This window comes from Lactuca saligna, chromosome 6 (assembly GCF_052625555.1).
Source record: "Lactuca saligna cultivar CGN05327 chromosome 6, ASM5262555v1, whole genome shotgun sequence".
NCBI lineage: Eukaryota > Viridiplantae > Streptophyta > Magnoliopsida > Asterales > Asteraceae > Lactuca > Lactuca saligna.
The window spans coordinates 102,687,718-102,702,807 of record NC_136422.1 but is presented as its reverse complement, the minus strand read 5'-3'; the positions used below and the strand labels follow the sequence as shown (position 1 = coordinate 102,702,807).

The 15,090-nt window shown below is 37.1% G+C and overlaps 1 protein-coding gene across 1 annotated transcript; it reads right to left on the bottom strand.

Moving 5' to 3' along the window:
• Positions 1–13,841: 13,841 nt before the first annotated feature.
• LOC145001859 (abscisic acid receptor PYR1-like) lies at positions 13,842–14,863 on the bottom strand. Its single transcript, XM_078961195.1, has one exon. It carries the CDS (start codon positions 14,724–14,726, stop codon positions 14,118–14,120), a length of 609 nt encoding a protein of 202 aa, XP_078817321.1. The 5' UTR covers positions 14,727–14,863; the 3' UTR covers positions 13,842–14,117.
• Positions 14,864–15,090: the final 227 nt, after the last annotated feature.

The following is a 15,090-nucleotide window of genomic DNA, read 5'->3' as shown; positions in this document are numbered from 1 at the left end:
TACTTAATACCATGATTTTACGGTCGTAAACTCATGGGGAAATTACCCCTTGGCCGTAAACTCATGTGGTAATTACCATGAGCCATAAACTCCAATGTAAAGCGATACAACCCTTAGGTGCAACCCCTTTAGTACTTATAACACTCGAATCAAAGTGTTTTCCATGTTCTAGGGTGTCTATACTTGTTTAATGATTTCTTTAAACACTAGTTGTAATCATATATATGTCATTATATGTTAAATAGGATACGTGTGTGCTCAAGTCTTCACTTGACACTTAGCAGCCTTTACCAATCTTTCATACACCTCACTTACTATCAGGTGAGTTCATACCCCTTAATCAACCTTTTAAATGCTTTTATGCGGGGGTGTAATACAAGTTGAATATCATAGGTATTATATCAATCACATGTGATTAATAACTATCAAACATATGGATTTACTATACTTTCAAATTGTGTTACCAAACAAACGACTTCAAACTGTGTTCAAACAATAGATTTCATATACTTCAAAGTGTGTTTCAAATAATAGATTTCATATACTTCAAAATGTGTTTCAAGCAATATATTTCATATACTTCAAACTGTGTTATAAACAATAGATTGCATATACTTCAAACTGTGTTTCAAACAAACTACTTCTAATTGGTTTTATAAATTGACATCAAGTCATCAATGGTTATTATTTTACACTTCAAATGTTTTACAAAACTTCTTTTAAACTTATATATTCTCAAATGCATGTGTGTGTGTATATATATATATATGTATAGTTATATAAGTAATGTTTAGAGGACTTAGGACTGCTAACTTGCTTTATTTCCTTTTCCTTGTTTGGATGTGGCCTGAGAGTATAGGTTATCTGTCCGAATGTCGTTTAAATATTAATTATATATTATGTATACATGTGTAGATATAAAAATAATATCAGATAGTTCAATGCCTTTGAGTAGCAAAGGTACACCTTCATTCATTCAAATCACAAAGATTACTAGTAAGCTATTATAGGTATAGTTTAGGAAAATACTATCATATACAAGTACATATACAGAATACTATACAAATATACTATGATGAGAAACTAAGAGAACTTACTATTATGAGAAACTACACATATATACCATTATGAGAAACTATACCAATATACTATGATGAGAAACTAAGAGAACTTACTATTATGAGAAACTATACAAACATACTATGATGAGAAATAGATAAAGAATACTTTAACGAGAAACAATACATACTAAGATGCTATAGCATACAACAACTACAGGATCTAATTATACCATTGAATCACTAACTCATTACTCTAAATAAAAGGTGATAGTTAAATTGGGTATACATGATCATATAACTTTAATGTGGATGTACACGATGCAACCATCGGTTTGCCAAGTCGTGTTTGGTTCCCAGAATATTTTGACAGAGAGAACGTTTAGTATGGGAACTAGCCATCACATTATACCTTAAACAATCGATTTAAGGCAATAAGTACAGTAGTGGTTACTGTAATACAGTATTACAATACTTTAATATTTTTCCCCGTTGCATTCATCTTGTGATCTTCTCACATAATCGGTAATGTATAAACTATATTTTGTTAATTATAGTCACACTTGGGAAGAATACACACTTTTACAACAAACAAACATACGGAAATTTCATGCCTTCGTAGAAGGCCACTTTTAGTAGAAAATATATGATTTTCTAGGAGATACAATTACTTATACAAACATTTACATTGTCTATTTACAAACATTTCCTTCAAACTTATACTAACATTTACATTGTACATTTATAAACATTTTCTTCAACTTATACTAACATGTACTACAAACATTTACAAACTTATACATCAAACACTTACAAACATTTTCATACAAACAATGACACTAAATACTTATGAACTCACCAGCTTTTATGTTGATAAACTCTTTCAAAATAACTTGTATTCTCAGGTCATCGGTAGAAAGGTACAGTCGACCAGGTTGTGAGAAGATGGAGCGTGTTCAAGACTCGTCTTTTATTTTGATTACTTGTTTTAATGTCTTATTACTATGAAAGAACATACTTGTATCAATTATTGCTATTAATGCAATGGATGATGTTGTTGCTTGTTTACTATTTTGCATTGTTATGATACTATACATGACGTCCTCTACCCCAGAACGTTTCCGTCGTTCCGATTTCGGGGTGCGACAGATTGGTATCAGAGCATTGTTTATAGTGAATCGAGTATATCAACCCATAAAAGATATACAAATTATAAACACATAGGGATTAAAATACTCTGACTAAGAGTTTATACTTTTAAGTATTAAAATACTTAACATAAAAGTATACATAATTACATACCTACATACATACTATAAAACAATGTCATACTAGAGCATAACAAAAGTATTTAATTGTTGGACACAACAGTCAAACCTTGGCAGTTATGTAATCATATATGGGGTAAATATAGCCAGATCAACTATATTTATTTGAGATATGGTGAACCTGTGTTTGGGAATGATGGTGGTGTTGCAACAAACCTAAAACTTACCAAATTCTAGGTCCAAAGAATTCATTAGAACAAAACATAAAATAAAATATTAGGAGTATCTTAAATAACTGTAATTAGCTATGTGAGAATTAAAAGACTGTTATTGATAGGTCTATAATTACAGAGTGTATACATCTTAAGGTTAAATATAATAAATATCTCGTAGACTTAGAATGTGTGGGTTTGCTTTACTTACTTTTCCTTCTTTGGATGTGGATTTAGAGAAGTACCACATATTCGAATGTCTATTAGATCCGAGTTATATATACTTTGTATACGCTAGGTGATGATAGAAGGACTCAGTAAGGATCTCAATTATAAAATTTAGTACTAGAAATAGTTTAATAATTCTCATAGATGCTTTAGACATTTCCATTCTCGCACTTACAACTTAACTAGAGATATCACCTCACTAGGATAATCGACAGAGGAGTACGAAACTAGAGAAATACCATAATATGCCACGGGAACATAAGAGATCATCAGATTACTTTCGTTGGGAGTAGGACAAAAAACAGAGTAAACCACTTGCGAGTCATACAAAGTGGCAGAAAACCTTACGCATCACCCTAATAGCTAAAAGTTCCATACGACCTAGTGAGTTAGTGAATACACTACTCACGCTATGTGATAGACTCAAAGTCTTTATAATACAATTTGTAAACATTTGGTCACAGAGTTTCATTTAGAGTCATCATATCTATCGATTTCTGTATTTAGTTATGAATTCGTTTACCTTTCATGCACCAGAACCATGTCTTCGCATGGAAATAACTGTTCAGACAAAGAAACCCCAATTATGCACATAGATGCCGCTACTTTCCAAGCTGCGGTAACAGCTGCCGTGACGGCTGTACTAGCTCAATTTCACACTAGTAATGCGAACAAAGATGGGAATGGAATCGACAATTCAAATTGTTGTAAAAATTCGAGAAATCAACGAATGATAACATTCACAAACACCCAAAGCCACAACTCGGAGTTTAAGAAATGAAAATGTCAAGCCCAAAAGGAACACAAGCGATTTCAAAGGCTTGCCATGCAACAACAACAAGTGGAGACCCCTGCCACCTCAGCACCGATCAAACGATATGAGGGAACACTCCCGAAGTGTAAGAAGTGTAAGTATCATCATAATGGAGTTTGCCGTGTATTGCAATACATCAATTGTAACAAAATGGGGAACATTGCTCGTGTCTGTAGAATCACCTCCACCACCGGAGCCAGCCAGGCTTGCTATAGTTGTGGCAAAACCGGACACTATTATAGGGATTGTCCAAAAAGGAGGAACAACGAAAGCACTTGTGTCCACATCACTTCGATCCGACACATCACTTCCACCACCGACATTGGTACAAGCCAGATCTGCCATATATGCGGGGAGATAGGACATCTCAAGAAGGATTGTCCAATAACAAAGAACTCTGACGTAGACGGGAAGATACTAAGGATCACTGTTGTAGGAGAGACTACTTCGGAACCACGTTGAAATACTAGGGTGTTTCATAATAGTAGGATTATAAAGTGGTAAACACTAGTGCAACTCAAGTATTATCTTTTGTGAGATCCCGACAGTCAAGGGACTCTCGTGCTGCTTATACGTGCTTCTTGTAGTATACTGTGTTCGCAGTAGTAGTCTTGTACATAAACTAAAGTACTAAAACTCTGTCAAATTTGCACCGTTATGTTTTTGTAACACCTTTCTAAATTAGTCTATGCCTTTCATTCCGAGTAGTCCGATATTATCATGTAACTTGAGTCAATTCGACCCTATCAATGCTAGTCTCATGTGAAAATTCTATTCCCGTAACCGCCTTTCTAACGAAGTCGTCATTCCAGCACTCCAAGATACTCATGCATTGAGTATCTTATGGTCCGTATCCTTCCCGAAGAAACCTCCCGAAATACCACTCGTACAGTACGACAAGTTTAATATGAAGACCCATACGGTTAATCTATCGTTGAGGAATGTATACACAAGGGTGGTATATAATCAAGGTTCTACAGGCTAAGAACTGATGATTCCGCTTTAACTTATTTTCCTTATTTGGATGTGAGCTTAGAGAAGAATCATTTATTCGACTGCCTTTTCAATCTTAATCATATACAACTCGTATACCCGAAATGGTGATTAATGAACCGAGTATGAGTTGTAATATGAACTTCAGGACGGAGACTGCCCAAGACTACGAGTGATCGCACTGCCACGCGAACAATTTTAGAAGCCAAACTAATACCCTTTCTGCTGATCATGACAAATGATGCAGATGGAACAGATGTGCTTACGAAAGGAATATCACGCATTCCTTGCACACATTGTCGTAACAAGCCAAGAAGCGAAAAACATTCAGAACATTCCAGGAGTACGCAACTTTCTGACACCATTCCAGGAGAACTCCCAGAAATTACCTCCGCAATGTCAAGTCGAGTTCATAATCGTCTTAAATTCAGGGACTACCCTAGTAGCCAAATCACCCTACCATCTAACACCTTCAGAGATACAAGAACTGTCTAGTCAACTTAATGAACTGCTCAACAAGGGCTTTATTAGACCAAGCTTCTCACCCTGGGGAGCACTGTAACATCCAGTTTCTTGGGTATGTTATATTATTTATATATTTTGATTTAATCGAAGGGACTCGGCGAGTTGGTGGATTAACTCGTCGAGTAGGGGCACGATCAGGTGACGTGTTTAAATAAATGGACTCGACGAGTCGAGCATTGGACTCGCCGAGTCGGTGCTGTGGAGGAAAACCCTAATTGTTTGGGTTTGGGACCTATTTAAAGAGCCTTAGGGTCTTCAATTGCGGCTATCCTTACCCTGCAGAAACCCTAAATCATACTTGAGAGCTTAGAGAGTAAAGAAGAGCCATCATGATCATTTTGGTGTGTCATTCCTAAAGAGAAGATGAGATTCTAGCAAGAGGGACCAGAGGGGGTTGATGTACTGAGGTTATGAAGCCTGGAGATTCACTTTGAGGTAACAAATCAGACCATTTCTCCTGTTTGATGTTGATTTCATGAATCTAGGGTTTCTTAACCATTCTCCTTAGAGGTTTATGGAATGTTTGAGGTCCCAATGTGGAATAAGCCTTAGATCTGGACCATAGGAGGTCCAGAGAGTCCCTTATGTTCAGCTTTATGCAGTCACATAGAGAGTTTGAGCCTAGATTTTCATTTAGATGGCTATTTCTTCATTTATGGCTCTAATCGTGATGCATGGATGTAAATTTTGGACCTTTATGTGATTTGTGGGTGCTAGAAGGATAGATTTACAAGTTGGTGAAGCAGATCTGACCTCAGAAGGTCAGATGAGTTTGGTCATGGAGGAGACTCGTCGAGTCCATAGGAGGACTCGACAAGTTGGATCGAGTTTACCCGAGTTTCGTGATCAGTGGAGACCCGACGAGTTGGGTGGGTAACTCAGTGAGTCAAGTGAGACCTTGTCAGGAATCTGATTATTCATGTGGACTCACCGAGTCGTTGCCTGATGCGACGAGTCTGGTCAAAGTTGGATCGTTGACTTTTAGGGTTTAGTCAACCAGTGGACTATTGGGCTAGCAGAGGGGTAGAATGGTCTTTTACCCTTCTCGGAAGCATAGTACGAGACTTGTCTAGCCTTTGAGACCCACTGCTGATTTAGATTTATTTATTTATGTGATTAGGCGGTGGCTAGATCGGTATTTCGAGTTCGAGACTTTTCGAGAATTACTCGAGGTGAGTCTTCTCACTATACGTTACCTTGAGTGGTAGTTATGTGTGATTGGAGGGTCTTATGTGCTTACATTGAGTATTATGTTATATGTGATATGCTATGCATCATGTCTTTGTGATTTATGATATGCAGAGTTTATAGACCGGACCGGAGGGTCCAACGATATAGACCAGACCGAAGGGTCCAACGATACAGACCGGAATGGAGGGTCCAACAATACGGAACTGGGGGGTTTCCGTTGAGACACATCGACCGGAGGGTCATATTGTAGCCTTGAGTGGCGTATGTGTTGTATGTGGTATTTTAAGGAATTCACTAAGCTTCATGCTTACCGTGTTATGTGTTATGTGTTTCAGGTTCTTCAGAATCGCGGGAAGGCGGCGGTTCGATTGTACACACAGAAGATAAAAGAGTGATGAATACAGATCCTGGAATTTCATAATGTTCTGAAAACCTTGTTGATGATTTTTAAATAAAAAGTGTTTATATAGACTAATGTGCATTTTTATGAAATAAAAATGAATAAAATAAATTTAAAATTTTTCGGTGTTACAAGCACTGGTCTTTTTCGTCAAGAAGAAAGATGGATTGTTTTGAATGTGCATCGACTATAAAGAACTCAACAAGCTTACTGTTAAGAATCGTTACACTCTGCCTCGCATAGATGATTTGTTCGACCAACCGCAAAGAGCGAATTACTTTTCGAAGATAGATCTAAAATCCGATTATCACTAGTTACGAGTTTTAGAGGAGGATGTCCCAAAAATAGTCTTCCAAACTCGTTATGGACATTACGAGTTGTACTAATTCCATTCGGATTGACCAATGTACCTGCAATATTCATGGGCTAGATGAATAGGGTATGATATCCTTACTAGGATCCGTTCGTCATTGTATTCATAGATAACATACTTATCTACTCTCGTAGTAAGGAAGAGCATAAGAAGCATCTACGTCAGGTCTTGGAAAAGTTACGATCAGAGAAGCTCTATGCGAAGTTCTCTAAATGCGAGTTTTGGATTCAAAGAGTCGAATTCCTGGGTCACGTAGTTAGTAAAGAGGAAATTCATGTGGACCCTTCCAAAATCAAAGCCATTGAGGACAGGTCATCACCAAAGACACTTACAGAAGTTCGCCAAATTCTAGGTCTCGCTGACTACTATCGTAGGTTCATTCAAAACTTTACTCCAATTGCAAAACCTCTTACGACTTTGAATCAGAAGGGCATGACCTTTGGCTAGGAATAGAAACAAGAGAAAGCGTTCCAAACACTGAAACAAGCCTTATGCACCTCACCGATACTATCCCTCCCAGAAGGATTAGAAGACTTCGTGGTCTACTGTGATGCATCCAATCAAGGGCTCGTTTGTGTTCTAATGCACCAAGGTAAGGTCATTGCCTGTACCTCCCGCCAGCTTAAGACACTCGAAGCCAACTACACAACACACGATCTGGAGATAGGGGCAGTGGTAATTGCTCCAAAGGTCCGCAGATCATTCAGGAAACGATAGAGAAGATCGTTCAAATTCGTGAACGATTGAAAGTCTCAAGAGACTGACAGAAAAGCTACTCAGGAAAACGAAGGAAACCTTTGAAATTCCAGGTGGGAGACCGTGTTCTTTTGAAAATCTCACCCTGGAAGGGTTTGATACACTTCGGGAAGCATGGAAAACTAAAATCCAAAGTATATAGGGCCTTTCGAGATTCTCGGTAGAATCGGCCCTTTAACTTACAAACTCAACTTACCTCACGAACTTAGTAACGTACATTCTACCTTCCACGTCTCGAACTCAAAAAGTGTCTATCCGACGAGTCTCTTGTAATCTCACTCGACGAAATCGAGATCAACGAGAGCCTCAACTTCATGGAAGAACCTGTAGAGATCATGAACCGAGAGGTCAACCAGACAAAGCAAAGCCATATCCCGATAGTGAAAGTTCGCTGGGATGCCAAGCGAGGACCGGAATTCACTTGGGAGCGAGACGATCGGATGAAATTGTAATATCCTCATCTTTCCGCTGAGTTATTTTTTAACTATTTATTGCTTAAACTCTAATTTTGAGACAAAATTCCCCCTAATGGGGGGATGATGTGACAACCGGAAATTTCTATTTGTACAAACCCTACAGTCAAGCAGTTCAATAAAAAGTCAAAATCATTTTTGCTAACTTTTAGCACTTTTGGAGTCAGTTTGGGTGTTTTAATCTTGAATACATCAGAGATAACTATAGGAAGTATACTCTAGAGTTAAATGTGCAACACTTAAGTCTCAAAACTCCAAGAATTTGGAGTTTACAACCATAAATAGGAGTTTACGACCATAAACTCTAAGGTATAAATATGAAACTTAGTCATTTTTAGTCATTTTTACCATTTTCAAGCCTAGAACTCATTCTCTCTCAAGTATCATCCTAATTCTTCACTAGATCTTCAACTTGGTAAGTGATTATTTCCTTGATTAGTTGATATTCTTCAATATCTAGTGTTTGTGCATGATTTCATCCATGAAATCTCTTTATTTTGATAGATCTTCAAGTGTTACCAAGAACACCAAGAACACACACAAGTGTTCTTGAGCCTTAAACCCCCAAACAAGCTTCTATATTGTAATTACACTTACCTTAGATTGTTTCATACTTAATCCAACTAGTTTACGCCTAGAAAACATCAAGAAAACAAGATCAAAGGGTGTTTACGGCCAAGGAATCTCCTTGGTCCGTAAACCCTAATCAGGAGTGCAAATGAACCCTTATCCCTTCCAAAGCCTTGGGATCAAGTCTAGAACACTTCCAACATGAGCTAAGGACCTTAAATTTTGAATTGGTACAAAATACCATGAGTTTACGGCCGTAAACTCATGGAGAAATGGTCCTTGGGTCGTAAACCCTAGTTAGTGGTGCAATGGTGCCACCTTTCCTTCCTAAGGCCTAGACTTGATCATAGAACACTTCAGTATGACTTGTACGACCTTATAACACAACTTGGTACTTAATACCATGAGTTTATGGCTGTAATCATGGGGAAATTACCCCTTGGCCATAAACTTATGTGGTAATTACCATGGGCCATAAACTCCAATGTAAAGCCATACAACCCTTAGGTGTAACCCCTTTAGTACTTATAACACTCGAATCAAAGTGTTTTCCATGTTCTAGGGTGTCTATACTTGTTTAATGAGCTGGTTAAACACTAATTGTAATCACATATATATATATATATATATATATATATATATATATATATATATATATATATATATATATATATATATGTCATTATATGTTAAATAGGATCCGTGTGTGCTCAAGTCTTCACGAATATTTAGGGTCATTAAATTCACTGGGAAGTTGGGATCTCACCGATTTCATTCATTGCCTCCATGACGATAGGGTCATAATTATCAATTTCGAAGCCTAGGATTTTTCCAATCTCTGTCGTTTTTGGGGCTTCATCCATTGGTGATAGAGTTTCATGGGATCCATGTGGTTCATGTAGTAGGTTTCATTCGGGGATATAGCATCAGGGCAGTTTAGATCGAACGACATTTGATTTAGGGATATATCTGCGATCGGGGATTTGTGAAGTCTTCTACATTTATCCACGGTACCACCTGTTTCATACATGGGTTCTAGGTTGTGATCATTTAACTGGTTACACTAGAAAGGATGACCCATTAGGCATGGAAGGTTCGCCCCTAAAGGAAACGGACAAAACATCCCATAGACAGCCAATTTTCCAATCAATCCAAATGGCTTATCCTCCTTGATTATTGGGTTTGGTAAATCTCACCAGTTCGGGTGTGTAATCATTTCTCGTAATTATCATCATCATTTATTAACTCCATGTTCCCATGCTAATTATTGTTTACTAACAGTAGTTGTATTTCCTTATGCAATTGTTGGACTTCACCAAGTTCATCGCCTTCCACACATGCGTTTGGTATCGACACTTCCACCGTCGTCAGAATGACATCTACACCAACAGCCTCGTTTTTTTGCCTCTGACTCATTAGCGAAGTTGGTCTCTGATATCCCTTCCTCATTGTCATCAGTTATGTATTTGATTTCACCTTCTTCCAATACATTCTCATCCAAATTAATCGATATGTCTAGATCCTCCTCAGACTCATAGACTTCTAACATGTCAACCGGTCCAAATGGGAATGGGGACCAATCACATTCACTTTCCATCACACCCACGTTGATGATGTTTCGGTTTATTTCCACCAATACTTCATCGTTGATTCTTTTTTTTTCTATTAGGATGCAGATGTTCCCTAAGGACAAGTCCTGAATACTTGGCGGAATCTTAACTGGCTCTATCGCCTTATCGAATTCACTAGCAATTCTATAGAAATTTTCTTCATTCCAGAGGTTCACTGGGAGGCCAACAATTTTTAGCCAAGCCATTCTATCGAAAACTCCTTCCATTGTATTTCCCGCCTTGAAATCTTTGAATCATGTACCCTAGTAGTTCTTTTTTTGATAAGAATTCCTCGATATCAGAAGGGGATTAGAAGTGTATCCCCACCATTAGTCCTCCACGATACTTCATTCCATATGGATGCTTGACGCCCATTCTAAAACTAAGTGGTACTTTTCTTAGTTTCTCCAAGTTGTGTGCTTCTACGACTAAGGTTAAAGGGCTATGTAACCATTCCGCCATAATTGTTCTATTTACGAGGGTCACCGATTTTTTAATAGAGTAGGCGGGGGAGGAGGTGTGTGGTACCTTCCCGTCGCAACCTCCACGAATGATCTACCATCTTGGAATGACTGTCCAATAGTTCTTTGGATATACTATGGCGTTCTTCTAACCCCAACTTTTTGTTTGGCCACCTCTTTTCTTCCAAATTTCGCTATATTGACTGTAAGTAATGAACCCGGACATTTTATCATTTGCGTTGCCGCTTCCAACTCCTTTTCTCTACTAACCTTTTTGAATCCTACGAGTTAATCCTTTTTTGTCGCCATGTAGACATCCATTAGCTCCCCAAATTTGGTGAAAAGTCTCCTTATGATACAAACATGGTGGTTACCCCTCTGTGGTCCCATCGCTTGCCCACATTTTTTTTTGCCTCCGACGTTGTATCTCTGACCATTCTCCTTCGTTGCCCATAAGATCATCGAATATAAGGTTCTTTTTGTTTTTTCATAAAAAACCTCTTTAAACCATCGATTGTTGCGTGGCACAGCACATGCGCAACACTTTCCATCTCGGAACTGTTTGTTTTCTTAAAAGCCTTCTAACGTAAAAACCTCTATGTGTCCTCTGCACCATACATCATTGGACTTCCCTCTTTAAACCACTTCTCTCACACTTCTAAACCCAAAACAAAACAAAAAAGGAACGAACATATATTCCTATCGCATATGTCGCCCTTCTTCTTCCTTCATCCATCGATCTCGCTTGCCATCTCATCTGATATCTTGTCATCATCACAACCAATTCTTATCGTTGCCTCAACCATTCCTTCGCCGTCACCGCCTTATCAATCAATCGTCTTCCTTGTGAACCACTACCATCGACATGTAAGTTTTTTTTTTCGATTTACGATTCAAATGTTGTTGAAATTGATTTTACAGCCCTTTGAATCATCGACATGTCTTTTCTTTTTACATATTCTGAAATTGATCTAAGTTATTGCTTATTTGTTGAAATCGATCGAAGTCTGCTGAAATTGATTGATTATGCATTTTTTTGACATTTTTTTATTATGGTTAGTTTTTGTGTTTAGATTGTATTGATTCACATTTAGCTTCCTTTTTCTTCCATTTGTTCCAAAAAAGAATGAAATCATATTGACTACATTAATTTATATCAACCGCTAAAGTAAATGGCTAGTATTAATTGAGAAGTTAGCCACTGGTCATGCTTTGGTACTTTTTGGAATTGAGGAGTTTGTATTGGTAATATTACTATTAGGGATCAGAGAGTGCTGATGAATCATTTATGTTTTCTGATGAATCATTTTTCATGGCTTGAAGTTTTAGCTCAAGCATAAGGGCAGGTTCTATAACATGTATTAGATTACTTAGGGATTGAAATGGTTTTGGTGGCAAATCAATGGAAAAATTACAGACAAGGTAAAATTAAAGTAATGATAATGGGAGACTATGAAGTGGAATGGAATCTGCAATTCACATTGACATTCTTGGATGATTTTACCCTTGCTGATATCACCCCCTTCTTATTGAAAATGCTATAAGATCTTGACAATACTTACGTGATGGAATTAATTGTGGAATGGATGTTGGTTTTTTTTTACTTCAAAATGGTCATGCTTTGGACAAATTTACCTTCAAGGAAGAAGCCATTGTTTTTGTGGTGGAAGATGTTCACTTATCGCACAAAAATGAATGAATGGAGAAGACAAAAGAACAATTTATTGATGTTTTGATCTTATTATGTATTGGCTATTGTTGTTTTTATTATGTGTTAATTAGCGAATAACTTGATGTTGTTTTTTAGCTTTTGTCAAATTTTAAACTCTACTTTGAAATTTTTGGTGAAATTTTCCAATTCATATGATCATCTATGGGACGCAATCTTAAAATAAAAATTGTTTAAAACCGCAAGATTATTGTAAAATGGCCAATTCGGTGAAAAATGAAATGTGAAGTCTTTTATTGAAAAAATAGAGTTAATATTTAATCTTATTTTTTTTAAATAAAGTTATGATATTTAACGTATTTATAATTGTAGAAAAGTGGTTTTGTACTTAGCCAAAATAAGTATTAAAACTTTAGTTTTTTGCAGCAGTCTGCAGAGGTTAAAAAACAAACTGATTTTTTATTACATGATGTAGCTGTTTAATCCACTTCTTCTACCGCAGAGAGTTGTAGATATAGTTCGCAAACTTGAGACTTTTTGCTTTGAAAAAACAAAGAGCACCTAAATCTACAATTACCAACAATCAAAAAGAGTTTAATGAGTAAATCTTGTAAAAAAAATAATTTAATAGATACACATACATGGTAATGCCAGATACTGACTCTTTGTTTAACCAATGAATTTCTTGTTAGATTATTTTTGTTTGATGAAGTAAGATCTTTAGTTTTGATTAGTTAATATACATTTATGCTTATTTTTTGTGTTAATATTATTTTTAGTATTTTAACTTGAATTTTTTTATTAAAAAAAATAAAATAAAAAATGATGTACCCATCGTCTATGAGTGTGGACCATATAATTGTATGTTCCGATAGGTCCATTTAGTGTGCAAATTTAATATTTCAAAAGGGGACCATTGCCCATGATTTTTGCGTTGAAATAATCAATTCTGATTGTATTATTAACTACAATAATGGCATTTCATTATATATAAATAAAAAAATAAAATAAAATAAAAAACATTTTCATTTGGATAACTTTAGATCCCTTTCTGTATTGGGCATAAGGAATATTATAGATATGTTCCATTTCCATCAAACAATATAAATAAAATACTGAATTGCGTTAATGTCATCTGATTTAACTACTTCATGACTTTATGCGATTAAATAAAAAATCGAATAAAATCAATAATTTCAAATAAACATTCAAACTAGCATAACATTTATTGAAGAAATAATTCAAGTAAAACGTCGTTTATTGTGAGAGAAAAATATAAAAATAAATACGAAATGGTAAATTCAACAAAATCCTGTACACAAAGAACCCTACTCTATGAGGCATCGACAATGAAGATCTGTCACTTTAGCTGAACCCACAAAGAGTGCTTTCATAAATTCAATATAATATTAAAAATATAAAACATTGAAATAATCAACAAAGGGTAAAATGCAGGATTCTCTTTTTTTTTTTTTTTTTTTTTTTTTTAATTGGGTATTTCGAAGCAGAGGTAGCGTCACCTAAGAGACTCGGCAGCAGCGGCGTCGCCACCGCCTCGAGCGATGGTCTCCGTCACAGACGCCATCTTCTGCAGATTTAGCTTCACCACCGTGTCAGCAAAAAACCGAGTGTCCTCCTCCGTGTTCCCCTCCGGCACATCCACCACATACGACTCCAAAACAATCGTCTTCGACGGCAGCGATCCCTCCGCCTTAATCTCGTGCAACGTCGTCACAGCACGATAATTTCTCAGCCTATGTTCGCCGCCGATGATCGTAAACGCCATAACGTGCCTCTCATCATCCAGCAAGTCTAACCGCTCCGTACTGGTCGCCGCCGGCAATCCCGATATGACGATGACGTCACGTGTGCATCCCTCCACCATTGTAGATCCTTCTTCCATAGTGCAGCTCTTGATAAAGTGCTTGTAGATTTGCGGCTTGTCGAACCGTCGTATCACCGACCAGACGACGTCGAGCGGCGCGTGGATGTATTGCGCCAGAAGGGATGAACATTGGGCTGATGACAGATCGTAGGTGTGGAATTCGGTGATGGCACTCTTTAGCTGAAGGAAATCTTCGCTGGTCAATCCCGGTGGAACTGTGAGGTGGTGAGAGGTTTTCATGGTGGTGGTGGTGGTGGTTTACTCCGGCGATGATGGCGAAGACAGGCTGTTATCCGCCGTTGAAGTGTGGGCTTTTCAAAAACAAATAGAAACGGGCTCACCTAATAGGCTAATAACTCCTGGTTTTATATTTGAATCTTACCAACCTTTTTAAAGGAAAAAAGTTTTGAATCTTTTTCTTTTTCATGGGGCCAACTGGCCATGTAGCATGTGACGTTAACCACGGCTCGGAGCAATTCGTCCCTTGCCTTCAACAAGGGTCAGCCCTAAAAACATTCTAAAATTTAAGTTTTCAAATACAATGTAAAACAAGTGCAAAACTTCAACTTGATGTTTACTAAAACTTCACACATCGGTTATATAT